The 14,411-nt window shown below is 29.7% G+C and overlaps 1 protein-coding gene across 7 annotated transcripts in view; it reads left to right on the forward strand.

Annotated features, from left to right (window-relative positions):
- The window catches only part of LOC108913799 (collagen alpha chain CG42342), a 65,482-nt gene that overhangs the window by 32,642 nt on the left and 18,429 nt on the right, over positions 1–14,411 (forward strand). For 6 of the 7 annotated variants that reach the window (XM_018719474.1, XM_018719466.1, XM_018719435.1 and 3 more), the window contains 5 exons: positions 10,416–10,504; positions 10,561–10,695; positions 11,658–11,684; positions 11,785–11,826; positions 12,343–12,447. In XM_018719474.1, coding sequence (XP_018574990.1) covers positions 10,416–10,504; positions 10,561–10,695; positions 11,658–11,684; positions 11,785–11,826; positions 12,343–12,447 — 398 coding nt within the window. The remainder of the gene's footprint in view (positions 1–10,415; positions 10,505–10,560; positions 10,696–11,657; positions 11,685–11,784; positions 11,827–12,342; positions 12,448–14,411) is intronic. The other variant, XM_018719427.1, reaches the window with a different exon arrangement.

A 14,411-nucleotide genomic window follows, 5' to 3' on the forward strand; every position in this document is an offset into this window, starting at 1 on the left:
AAGGATGGTCGTTCAAACGATATAAGGAAGAACATCTTTGGAGGTAAAATTTAAAAAGTGAGAGTAGTACTTATACAAACATTTTAAATACCTTCGGTAATAAACCTCTTTTATTTTATGCTCGTCGAAATATAAAACAAAATTCCTGTATACTCGTACTTTTAGCAACCTCAGGGCCGAAGGTATAACTGTTTTACTCGTAACCCGTAGGAGATTTTATAAGAGAATCATTCTTTAGAAAACAAATTTGTATTTTAAAATGCAAATATATGGCTACTAGCGTACACGTAAACTGTTATGTAGTACTGGCGAGTAGTTAGGAAGGGCAGGAGGGGGCTTGGCTCCCCCCAAGGAGCCCGGTGCGCTCCCGAGAAAAAAAAACGATACAATAATCTTTTTGGTTGAACTAGCCGGCTGATCAGCTGGCCCCTTAAGGCTCATTAATGTCAAGTGCATTATTTTCTTACATTATAATAAGAAGTATCTAACTAATACAGTTTTTGGAGTGATATTAAAAATGCCGTTTTATGACGGCATTTTTAGCGGGCCTTGATTTTATATACAGTAAATTGGTCCAAATTGTCTTGTTTTGATGCCATCAGGAGCCTGTGTTCTGGAAGTGTCCACACCTTTCTGAGATACCCTGTGTATTTCTTAGAGAGAGAGAAAGAGAGAGAGAGAAGTACATGACCAAAAACGTTCTTGAAAATTATATGTTAACAATGGAAATATTGCAAAAATCGGTTAATTCACCGAGCAGTTATAAGGTTGAAAGGTGAAAACAATTGTGTCACTTCAAATTCCGGTAATGTATTTGCAGCACGGATTTTATAAAATTTAACGTCTTGTTACTTTTTTACTTTTATGGCCTGTGTTCATTTTGAACCCTTAAAATAACACAGTATTTTTGCTTTCATTTATTTTTCTTGATAAGCAGAACTCTTATATTTATTTTTAATAACTAATGATACAATTTGTAAGGTGAGAAAGGAGAACCCGGACCTGTAGGCCCACCTGGTTCGCCCGGCGAGAAAGGCGCCCGTGGTCGGCGAGGCAAGAGGGTAATGTATTAAGCCTTCTTCCAGACCTACATGTCATGATTCCGTTAATAGTAGGATTTACTTTAACAATTACTAGAATTTACTTTAACAGTTCTTTCTTGATTTATAAGTCTTTTTTATTTGGGAATTGTATTCCTTCATGTCTCCCTTTTCCATCTCACTGTTTTCAGTTTTATTTGGGATCATTTCCTTTATGGTTTTGTTGTGAAAAGAGTTAACGTATCATGACATAGGTCGACTCTCTAACCAAACTACACTTCATTGCATAGCTTCACATGAGAGGGAAATATTTGAAAATGCATGATATTTTTCTTAGAATATCCTGGAGCATCTTCTTAGAGCATGAATTTAATTTGACAGTTCGTTTGATGCACGGATCGCTTAATGCACGTACTTGTCACTGTTGTTTCATGGACAAAAATTGCATGTGTACATTTTTTAAATATATCGTTGCTAAAATCAAGGGTAACTGGCATAAAAATATATAGCTAATTGATATCAATAAAATAATATTACTGGTCAGAAAATACTACTTTACCTATTTACCGTTTTAATTATAAAATATAACAATAAATATTATACCCACGGTTTGTAAACAATGTCGATATTTGTAAAAAGCTGCAATAAATTTATAGTACCTGTTCTATATGGGTGCCGTGGCAATAAATCAGTGGTGGATTAATTTCGCATAATCGCCCTATATCTACAGCGCATCATATAAAGCTGATTATTTGTTTATTATTTTAAAATTCAGTACAAGAAATCTTGACTTTTGATTTTATAAACAATTGGAAATAACTCTTAGAGAGTATACATACTAGTGACTACGCTCAGATGGATACCAAGTCATACAATCTTCTTTTATAGAAAGATTTTATAAGAGGTATATTTTTTCAAGATGAAATTCTGCATATTATTTATTTCGGGACTGCCAAAAGTTGAGAAACCGTATTGCAACTAATCTGAAGTCCTCAAAATTAATTGCCTACAATTACAATAATTTGTTTTACTGGATAATGAGATTATTTACTCTAGACTCATCAATTTTCCGAAGTAATTTTGAAGTTTAAGGAAGTGAATAATACTGATTTAATACATCAGAACATGTTTTCTTAGCCTGCGATTTGCATTTGTTTTTAAGTTATAGCGTAATTACAAATTTTAAAATTATGAAATCAGTATGTCACGTTCCAAATTCAAAAGTAGAACATGTCAGTGTCATTTTATGTTGCAATAGTTTATCATTTGATTATACGTTTGTACGATCAAAGTGTTACAAAATGCCAAGAACTTAATCAAATTTAGAATATACAAATTTGCTTATGGTTTTTGTAATGGCAATACTCAACGACTTCCACATCACAGATACTCTGATAAAAATGAATTTATCAGAGTTTTCAACAAACTATGGGAAATCGGAAATGTTCCCAGTGCAGAAGTAAGAAATAGTCTAAGTCTAGCAGAAGATGATGCAACTACCAGCTCACGAAGAATTGCTACTCAGTTGAACATTCCGCAAGAGTAATAAAAACCCTTCACTAGCAGGACATATATCCGTACCATCTACAGAGAGTACAACACCTACAACCGGAAGATTATACTAAGCTTATCGAAGTTTATCGATGTATCATTAATAACCATCTTGTATCACGCATACTTTTTACGGATGATGCAATATTCGATAATGATAGCATAACTAATACTCGGAACTCTCTTGTATGGTCAGAGGAAAATCCTTACACAACACTCGAAAGTAATTTTCAGCATAGGTGGTATGGTATAATCGATATTTAATTGTCTCTTTCATTTTGGAGAATCGACTCACAGGAGCCCACTACTTAAATTTTTTACAAAATGAATTACAAATACTACTAAAGGATGTTCCTATAAACATGAGAATACGAATGTACTACCAGCCCAATGGAACACCTGCACCTTTTCCTCATTCAGTCAAGCTACATTTGAACGAGAAGTTTCGAGAGTGGTCATATTGGTTGGCCTCCAAGAACTTCAGACATCACAACACCAGATTACTTTTTATGAGGCTGGTTAAAAAATAAGGTGAACACTCGGGAGGCACTAATTCGACGTATCATCAATACTGAGACATACAACAATCAGAAGAACTATAAACCCTTTTCGTATACAAAGCAGGTGGTTTTTTGAACATTAATCAAATAATGCTATGATTAATAGAATATCAATAAATTAATTTTTTCTATTGATATGTACGTCATAGCTTGAAAACAAATGAAAATCGCATTACAATATTTGAGTGTTTTCTTATTATTTTGACATGTATGACATTTTTGGAGTTTGGTGTGATTCTACCGGCTCACCATGTGTACTTTAATAATGTAAATAAATAAATATTTTGGATCACAATTGGTCTTGATTTCGTTACTGAATCGCAATATTTCCTGCCATTTTGAACAAAAAAAACTTAAAAATTGGCAAAGAATAGATTATACGGCTTTTGTTCAATTAAACGCGGACATATTGTATATTCCTGATATTTTTCAGAATTAATACAGTATATTTAACCTAAAATGCTTCTCTTCGGTATTTCTTGGGTACTTATAAAAGACGATGTACTTCTATAATATAATTTTAACCCTAATAGGCAAAAAAAAATAAATCCTACACTATATTTAAAATATCACAATTTATTTATAACTTAATAGGAATTGGAACAATATTTTAAAAAATAAATGAATCTACAAATGCGTAAACCAAAACGAGAAAATCGGGTTTTAGACTAAAAAATACTTAATACATAATTTAGTTCTGGTATATATTTCAACTACTTGCAAATTCTTATAAAAGCGAATTTCAACTTAGCACAATGCACAATTACTTTTTAATTATGTTATCGTTTAAAATGATTATTTGGTCTATTTAGTGGTACAACCTCTTTTATGTTCTAATTTAATTATTTAATTTCAGTTTCAGTAGTTATTGTACTTTATGTGGTACTTTGTAGTCTTCCTCGTACACTGCACTAACGTAATTCGCTGATTAACATATTAATCACTATTTAATGATCACTCTTTACCGTCTTTCTGAAGCTGCTTTTTTCGTAAGTATTTATTTTAACTTTAATTTTCAGTTAATTTTATTACAGCCTGGCACTATCTATAGTAATTATCTCAGTTTATTAGTCTACTAAATTCGATTTAATCCAGTTTGATACAATAATATGATGTAAAATAATTGATAATAATTGATAATAACTAAATTAAATCTGATAATAATTAAACTTTCAGCTTTAGGAAAGTTTCTCTTGATTTATTTAGTTGGGATAATGTTACATTATTTTCATCAAAAATTACAATGAGGATAAAATATTTACGTGCTGGGACATTATATTGTCATTATAGTTTTTATAGACATATAATGTTGAGCTAAAGTCTACAGCAAAATAAATTCATTTCAATATTTAATAACGAATGCCCCATTATTTAATATTTTCCGTAATGTCTTTATAATTTCCTGCAGATATTGCTTCCTCAATTTTTATTTCTTTATTTATAGAAATTTTATAACATTTTATAAACTTCTTTTTAACTCTCTTTAACAGTTAGATTATAAGAATTCAGCAGTTTTGAAAAATTACTTCTTTTTCAGCGTAACCTAAATGATATTTGAAAGTATTTACTTTCACAAAGTTTTGCAAGGAAATAATTTAAAAAAATATCTCACTTCATCTGCATATTATTTTTTTTTTAAAAAAAAGTACATAAAAATTCGTCAAATATCTTTCAAATGTGACAACTCAAACTATTGCAATTTTCAATGTTGTATGATGTATGTTTTTTAGCTTTCAACATGTGTAGTATTCAAATTTTTCAAATAAGACAAGTATGTGGGAAGATATTTGACTTTGAGCCAGTGTTAATTAAGTAAAGTAAAAATTCACTGAAATTATAAACAGTTGTATCAACTAGTAGAAGAAAAAACTCTTAGTATTTTGTAAATTGAATTGATACATTTGATTCCTAATAATTGGATTTCTAAATAAGAAAATCTCTTATTTTCTTTCAATATAATTGATTGTACTTATTGAAAATAACTGTTAAACATTCATTTCATAAAAATATGTGAAGAAATTTTCTTAGAAATATTTCAATAGTGTCTGCTACTAATTTTAAATCACCAGTAAATTATCAATATAAATTGCCTTTATTAACTGTCATTAGCTTCTTATTTTGTAGATCTAGTTTCAGTCAATTTTTGAAGAGATTTACCATCCTAAATCTCGAATATTTTTACATGGTTAATTTACACTTTTAACTGCATTAACAATATATGGAAAAAATAAAACCAGATAAAAGACAAAATCAAGACAGAACCAATTTTTGTATCTTAATCCGATATCTTTTTCGGCAACAACTAAAGCATCAACATGACGTAACTTTTATTATATATATGTTTATATTTTCATTTCATTCGTTTTTATAAAATCGATTTGAATTTTTTCCCTTGCTAGGTTGAAAATATCACCTGGTAACCTTGATAATTGTTAGGTAGTGCCAAATATCTCCTATTTGTAAATATGGTAGCCGTTAATTATTTGTATTTAGGCATGATCGATGTGTAATTAATTTTTATTTATTTTATTATGTACATTACTGTAAATTTAATTTTAGTTAAAAAAATTACTGAAGTGATAAAATCCACCCTTGAAGCTATGTTTAACGATGTGGTTTGGTGTGTGTAGGGCGAAGATGGCAATGCATTATCAAAGAGTCCTCCCGGCGAAAAAGGCGATGCTGGTGAACCAGGTCCTAAAGGTGATAGGGGAGATAGGGGTTTTACAGGCTTTCCAGGTACCTATACCACAAGTGGGGGGCATGTAGAATTTATAGAAACAAATACTAGGGATACTTAGAAACCTAACATTTAGTTATTTAGAAAATTTTCTAACAACAACAAAATGAAGAAAAATACTCAGAGGAAACGGTTTATTTTTTCTGTCACATATTAAACGAATAAAGAACAAATTTTCGTTTTTTTAAGTACTTTTTGATTATGTTGATAATTGGAAATCATAGGATTTCTCAAATAAATTAGTGCGCATATCGACTCCTTTTTATACAAGGTATATTACAATAGCTTTCCGTTTGAATTACAAGTAGAGAAAATCTAAATAAAAAATTTTGAATCGTAAAATGTACTAGTATTATCAGTAAGTACGGGTATAAAATTTTTGCGAAAAAAAAAAGTGTATTTAAATACTCGTTTACCACTTTCTTAAAATACGGCTGATGAAAAAACCTCCAAGAATTTAGTTAATAATTCTTCCAGAACCGTATCATCAATTTTGAATCACAATTTGTTAGTTCAGATTACCTAAACATTCAATATTTTTTTTCTCGATTTTAGGTAGGAAAAAATTATAGATATCACCTCTATAGATTAACACTATCACTTTTCAATGTAAAATAATTATTCGAATTTAATACTTTTAAATAAATATGCACTGAGGAGTATTTATTTAATGTGCTTGATGTCTCAATTGATTCAATTTTTCAAGCTTTATTCCACTTTCATTTTTTTTATTACCAGTTATATTATTATTTCAGAATATAGAACCATCATCACCAAAAATCCTGGCAAAAGAAAATGAAACTTAATTAGTAATTAGAAAATGAGCATAAAATGTTAATCAGTAAAAAAAAGTGAAAGAAAAGCATTATATCCGGAGACCTTATAAAAAAAATTGTGAATAATATTTAAATCTTGCTGTATCATAATACAGAGATGTAGCAAAAATACCCGTATAAATATTTTAATGAAAAAACTTTTAACAACACCGAATGCAACTTTTTAAGTGACAACTATTTGAATTCAAAGCTAATTTAATACCAATTCTTACCAAAAATTCTTGGAGACTGAAGAAAATGACATTAAAAATAAATTTAACCTTTACAGTAGGTATTATACAAACGAAAATTTAATTTCACATAACAAAGTACAAAAAGTATAGTGTATTCAATTTGAAATAAAAAATATTTCACGGTTTGAATATTTGAGGATATGAAACTGGAACACATTATTTTTTAATTTATATTAACTATAAGATTTAATTTATATTAAATTTAAGATTTAATTTAGGTATATTAATTACAANGATCCGTTTTCGAGAAAAATCGATTTAACGAACACTATGTTTTGATAATACGGGAAATTAAAAGTGAAACAAACCAAATGTTTCTTCGTGTTATTACAACAATTAACAATAAAACAAATAAAATACGTAATTATGATTTAAAGTAATTGTTCGAAGAATCCACCGTTGACACTTTACACGTTTTCTGAGAGATCTTCGAGTTTGAAACAACATATTAGAATTGCGTCGGACTTCGTTGGTAGCGATTTGTATTCCTTACCACAACTCTTCACACGAGCCAATATATTCTTTGTAAACTATATCTTTTATTCGAGGCCAAATAGAAAAATCAAGAGATTTGAAGTCCGGACTTCTGGGTGGCCAAGCAAAAAGCAAGCAATCCTCCGAGAAAAATGCGGTGGAGCCCCGTCGTGCATGAACCACATGTCTCTTAAATAAAGTGGAACTTCTTCAATCCGTGGAAGCATTTTTTTCAAACTCGTAGATCTCTCAGAAAACGTTGTGTGAAGTGTCTAAATGTTAACGGTGGATTCTTCGAACATTGACTTTAAATCATTATTATGAATTTCATTTGTTTTATTGTTAATTGTTGTAATAACACCAAGAAACACTGTTTGTTTCACTTTTAATTTATCGGATTATCAAAACATAGTTAAATCGATTTTTCTCGAAAACGGATCGAGATACCGAAATGATAGAAGAATACATAATTAATGGAAAAATGATTGCTCTTTCAGGTTTTGAATCAAATTTTATGTTAGACATACAGGGTAAAAAGTTATTAACTAAATTTTCTGTAAAATTGGTCGTAAGTGGCGCCTATGAGTAACGCTGAAATTGCAACACGCATCTTATTCGTCGCTTAAAAAATATAGTTTCACAGATTTTCAAGTTCCTAACCTACATATTTTCAGAATAATCGCAAAAAAACGATTTAAAATTTTAACTTTCAACACCCTGTATTTCCGAAACTTCGGATAAGGCATGTTTGCGCCAATGGTCACCATTTCACGTGTAGTATCTTCAGCTTTCGATTTTCCCATTGTTAATTAATCACCCTGTATATATGTTTATATTTTCATTTCATTCGTTTTTATAAAATCCATTTAAATTTTTTTCCTTGCTATATTGAAGATATCACCTGGTAACCTTGATAATTGTTAGGTAGTGCCAAATATCTCCTATTTGTAAATATGGTAGCCGTTAATTATTTGTATTTAGGCATGATCGATGTGTAATTAATTTTTATTTATTTTATTATGTACATTACTGTAAATTTAATTTTAGTTAAAAAAATTACTGAAGTGATAAAATCCACCCTTGAAGCTATGTTTAACGATGTGGTTTGGTGTGTGTAGGGCGAAGATGGCAATGCATTATCAAAGAGTCCTCCCGGCGAAAAAGGCGATGCTGGTGAACCAGGTCCTAAAGGTGATAGGGGAGATAGGGGTTTTACAGGCTTTCCAGGTACCTATACCACAAGTGGGGGGCATGTAGAATTTATAGAAACAAATACTAGGGATACTTAGAAACCTAACATTTAGTTATTTAGAAAATTTTCTAACAACAACAAAATGAAGAAAAATACTCAGAGGAAACGGTTTATTTTTTCTGTCACATATTAAACGAATAAAGAACAAATTTTCGTTTTTTTAAGTACTTTTTGATTATGTTGATAATTGGAAATCATAGGATTTCTCAAATAAATTAGTGCGCATATCGACTCCTTTTTATACAAGGTATATTACAATAGCTTTCCGTTTGAATTACAAGTAGAGAAAATCTAAATAAAAAATTTTGAATCGTAAAATGTACTAGTATTATCAGTAAGTACGGGTATAAAATTTTTGCGAAAAAAAAAAGTGTATTTAAATACTCGTTTACCACTTTCTTAAAATACGGCTGATGAAAAAACCTCCAAGAATTTAGTTAATAATTCTTCCAGAACCGTATCATCAATTTTGAATCACAATTTGTTAGTTCAGATTACCTAAACATTCAATATTTTTTTTCTCGATTTTAGGTAGGAAAAAATTATAGATATCACCTCTATAGATTAACACTATCACTTTTCAATGTAAAATAATTATTCGAATTTAATACTTTTAAATAAATATGCACTGAGGAGTATTTATTTAATGTGCTTGATGTCTCAATTGATTCAATTTTTCAAGCTTTATTCCACTTTCATTTTTTTTATTACCAGTTATATTATTATTTCAGAATATAGAACCATCATCACCAAAAATCCTGGCAAAAGAAAATGAAACTTAATTAGTAATTAGAAAATGAGCATAAAATGTTAATCAGTAAAAAAAAGTGAAAGAAAAGCATTATATCCGGAGACCTTATAAAAAAAATTGTGAATAATATTTAAATCTTGCTGTATCATAATACAGAGATGTAGCAAAAATACCCGTATAAATATTTTAATGAAAAAACTTTTAACAACACCGAATGCAACTTTTTAAGTGACAACTATTTGAATTCAAAGCTAATTTAATACCAATTCTTACCAAAAATTCTTGGAGACTGAAGAAAATGACATTAAAAATAAATTTAACCTTTACAGTAGGTATTATACAAACGAAAATTTAATTTCACATAACAAAGTACAAAAAGTATAGTGTATTCAATTTGAAATAAAAAATATTTCACGGTTTGAATATTTGAGGATATGAAACTGGAACACATTATTTTTTAATTTATAGTAACTACAAAAGATTTAAGATTTAATTTATATTAAATTTAAGATTTAATTTAGGTATATTAACTACAAAAGATGTTGAATAGCTTGAAACTTATGAAGACATTTCTTACTTTACGTCTGCTATGAATCTACAAAAATATATGGTGTTTCCTTTAAAATAGGGACGCTGACAGGTACTTCCATATATAGAGGACCGGAAGTAAACATTATTTTAATTTAAAGGATAATAGATACCTAGAAACTCTTAAGATTTTAAAATTTCTATTTGGGTTCCCTCTCCATATAATTCTAACCAAAGGCCATCATGGCAAATCTGTTATGTAGGTATACATCACTTTGTTATAATTTTCCTTTTACTTTTTAAATATACCTGTAATTATTTGTTTATGGCATTATAAATCGTTTTTTATTTAACTGGATTTTTACCACCTTAAATGAAACGAGTTAGTTCCTATTTTTTTTAAATATGTTTTCCCATCTAAATCTTTCTAATTGACCTGATAATTTGAAGGCGAGAAAGGTGACGTTGGTCTAATGGGCCCTCCTGGTGTACCCGGACTAGACGGCCCACCCGGCCCACAGGGCCCACCTGGTCTTCCTGTAAGTTTTGTCCTTGCCGACACAAATTTATATTTACAATATTTTAACTTCCATAGGGACTTATCGGTCCAAAAGGTGAGAAAGGCGAATATGGCGATATTGGACCTCCAGGACTGATGGGTCCTCCTGGTCTACCGGGTCCTCCAGGTTATCCTGGACAGAAAGGAGAGAAGGGAGAAAAAGGCGAATCGGTAAGTTGTTTGAGTACCACTGCTATGACAATTTGGCAAGAGTTTAGAATGAAATTGCTTTTTCTAGTAATTAAAGATCTATGAAACTATGAACTAAAGAATATTGACACTTACATATTGATGTTAAGTGTTATTTGATATTTTGCTAGAAAATTAATTTTCACAGTTTATTAATATCTTTACATACAAGAGTACTTACAAAAATTATTTTTTTAATCTTGTTTATTTTCATCACGACGAAATGTGATGATTGGCGCTTCCACACCAATGGCTGTTTCTTAACTTCTGGTTAATAATATGTACTCAGACTCATCTACAGTTTTAAATCATATATGGAAGGTTGGAAATTTTAGATATGAATTAGGCAACAGGCTGTGCAAATTTTATCAAAATTTATATTTAAGACATCCTCAAGCAGGACACAAACAATTAACTCAGTCTCTCAATTTTTAAGTGATTAATATTTGTTCAACACCATTCTTTGCGCTTTATAATTTCGTTTCTTCGATGCCAAAGTATTTAACGCTTTTTTTATAAAATAATTTTATAATCGTCCTAAAATTAAGTTAATATCAATACAAAATATCGCGAACTTTCTGTGATATAAAATTATCATTGTATACAATTCAGTAAATGTCAATATTTTTTATGGACTACAAATTGGCTGCTAGTATAAAATTTACAAGTAATATGCATACAGTATTGAGTGGAAGAAAATAATCTGTATTTTTATTAGTCCAAAAGTGATTTTTTATGTGTCAGTTTTCAATACTTGAAGGTATTGTCTTCCACTGAATATAATTTTTTTATATTTCTTCCCTTATTTTTGGAAAGTGATACATTTTATACTATTTTATTAACTTTCTACTACTAGAATGAACTTAAAAGCACTAAGTACTGTCGATTTTTGTACGTTCTAATGCTTGTATTTTTCTTTTTCCGGAATGGCTTGCAACCTACAGAAGTACAAAAAATTGAGAAGGCGACAGGTAAATATTTTATGCAATCTATGAACTACCTAAACGAGCTTTACTAACATAAAGCAGCGATTTTGTTGACAACTTTATCTTTTTTTATTTTTCTATACTGTTCCAGGGAGACGGTACCGGAGAAGTGACCGCCGGCGAGGTGGTGAGTGTAAAAATATTTAAACAGTAGTATTTGTAGAATAAAAAAACTAAATTTTTTTCGTTTGAGAAAAAAAATTCTAATATGCTTCTTAATGCATTGACTGAATTGGATAAACCTTCAGTCTTTTATGCGAGATGTATTTAAATGAAGAGGCACAAATCACGTTATTGTACTTCATGCCATTTTGGAGGTATTCATTTCGAGGTACAGACGAAATACTTTTTAAGTTGGTTAAGTTAAACATCATGTACTTCACAAATGAAACGAGTTCGAACTAAAGTATATTTTGCCTCGTTTCGGCCTCGAGATTACCTGATTTGTGCTTCTTCAATTGTTTATATTCTCCTAAAATTCGCCAATTCCTGGTTTTTATATTACAAACGCTACAACAAATAGGGCTTTTCTAATCTTCATCATTCATTCATCTATTCATTAGTAAACAAACTTCTTGTTGAACGCAGTAAGATACGTTTATGAAGGTATTTGGTAAAGAAATGTGTTAATCATTCTTAACAGGTTATGGGCCCACCAGGACCACCTGGTCCTCCTGGAACGCCAGGATTACAAGGACCTCCTGGCATTAAGGGTGATAGAGGAATGGATGGAATAAAAGGCGAACCGGTAAGAAATATGACAAAAAAATTTCTTTTCCATAGTGCAATATTTACTTTCTTTATACTAGTTACCTATACATAGATCATTGGTCAAATGTTCAAAAGCAACAAATTACTTAAATAACAGAGTTGAAAATATATACAGGGTGTTAATTAAGTGTGTACAATAAATTCAACAGTGATTTTTAGACAAAAAGTTCATATAAACATTGGTCCGCAGATGCTTCGTTTTCAAGATACAGGGTGTTATACCTTTGTAAAAAAAATTGCTATTTCGTAAATATCTTAAATACACTGTACCCAATTTTGTTGTAAATTGGCAGTGTTAGGTACTTGTAGTGTTAAGGAGCTAATTTAACCCTAACTTGATTAGATTTGATAAGTCCAGTAGCGTCCCGAGCGGTACCTTAACGAATATTTTTGAGATGTACGCCAGACTTTTTTGTAATTTTTATATTTTTTTGGATTAAACAACTAAAAATACAACTTTTTTGTCTCTTGAATATTTTTCGTATCTGATTAATTTTTGGAGAAAAAAATAAAATCCACTTAATTGCATCCCTGGACCATACAAGAAACATTATTGAAAATATTCGTTAAGGTACCGCTCGAGACGCCACTGGACTTAACAAATCTAATCAAGTTAGGGTTAAATTAGTCCCTTAATACTACAAATAACACTGCCAAATTACAACAAAATTGGGTAAAGGGTGTTTAAGATACATATTTACGAAATTTTTTAAGTTTAACACCCTGTATCTTGAAAACGAAGCGTCTGCGGACCAATGTTTATATGAACTCTTTGTCTTAAAATCACTCTAATAATCGTCTGTTGAATTTATTGTACATACTTAATTAACACCCTGTACAGTGCTACTCACATATCCAGTAAATATTCTAAATTTTAGTAAGTACATTACTCGGTACATTATAAGACATATGAAGCACCTAAAAATATATAATTCTTTAAAAAAACTGTATTATTTAAAATCATAATTAGATGATAAAAAATATATAGGTATGTAAAGTGTCTTCCTCTTTGAGCAGCACAATTCTTCTATTTTAGAATGAGTTGGTCGATTTTAATTTTGTATACTCTTTTAGTATGGATCACTCTGGATTCATGTGGAGATTAAGTTCACCATTTTCTTTATTCTTTTATTTAAAACTCGAGAACCATGTATAATTTCCGAGCGTTATACCACAGTTTACAACAATACTCTGTATGGACCTCTGTACCATTTAAAACATTTAATTTTTAGTTGACATCTAAATTTATATTCTTATTTCATTTTTATATTGATATGTCAAAATACCGACTTAACCAGAACTATGAGACTAATTAATAAATAGGTATTAATTGTAATCTGATTTGTTCAAAGGAAATTTAAACAATACCTTTAAAATATATATTTTTTTATAATATAGATCGTTTATGTAAAAAATAGACCAAACACTAAATGTTTCTGTATTTCTGTTTTCTTTCCGATTGGTGTAAGTTGTTGATTTATAACACTCTTACATATTTATTGGCTACTGAATGTTTACATTAGTTTCATATAATAAGGGTGATATTTGGCGAAAAATTTGCTCCTAAACAATTAAAATATAGACAAAAGATCTTTAGTTTTAAATGCAAATTTTAATGCATAACGTATTATACTATCTTTGTATGACCTGTAGGTACTTAAAAGTATTTTCTATAACTAAAACTAAAATGCCATTTTATAGTCTAATCAAGAAACTTATAAGAAAATAATTTTGCTTAACCAAAGATCTCTCATTGAAAAGAACAAATTAATGAAAAACATAAATTGCATTTATACCTATATCGCGCGCTTTAGTAAGATAGTTGTTAACGTTTCGAAAATCAATCTGTTTTCATTTAAGGCTTCTGTTTTCAATATTTCGTTATTTATCTGTAAACAAGTTTATTATTAAAACATAACATTGGTGCACAGTTACAGCGAT

This window comes from Anoplophora glabripennis, unplaced genomic scaffold (assembly GCF_000390285.2).
Source record: "Anoplophora glabripennis isolate ALB-LARVAE unplaced genomic scaffold, Agla_2.0 scaffold34, whole genome shotgun sequence".
Classification (NCBI taxonomy): domain Eukaryota; kingdom Metazoa; phylum Arthropoda; class Insecta; order Coleoptera; family Cerambycidae; genus Anoplophora; species Anoplophora glabripennis.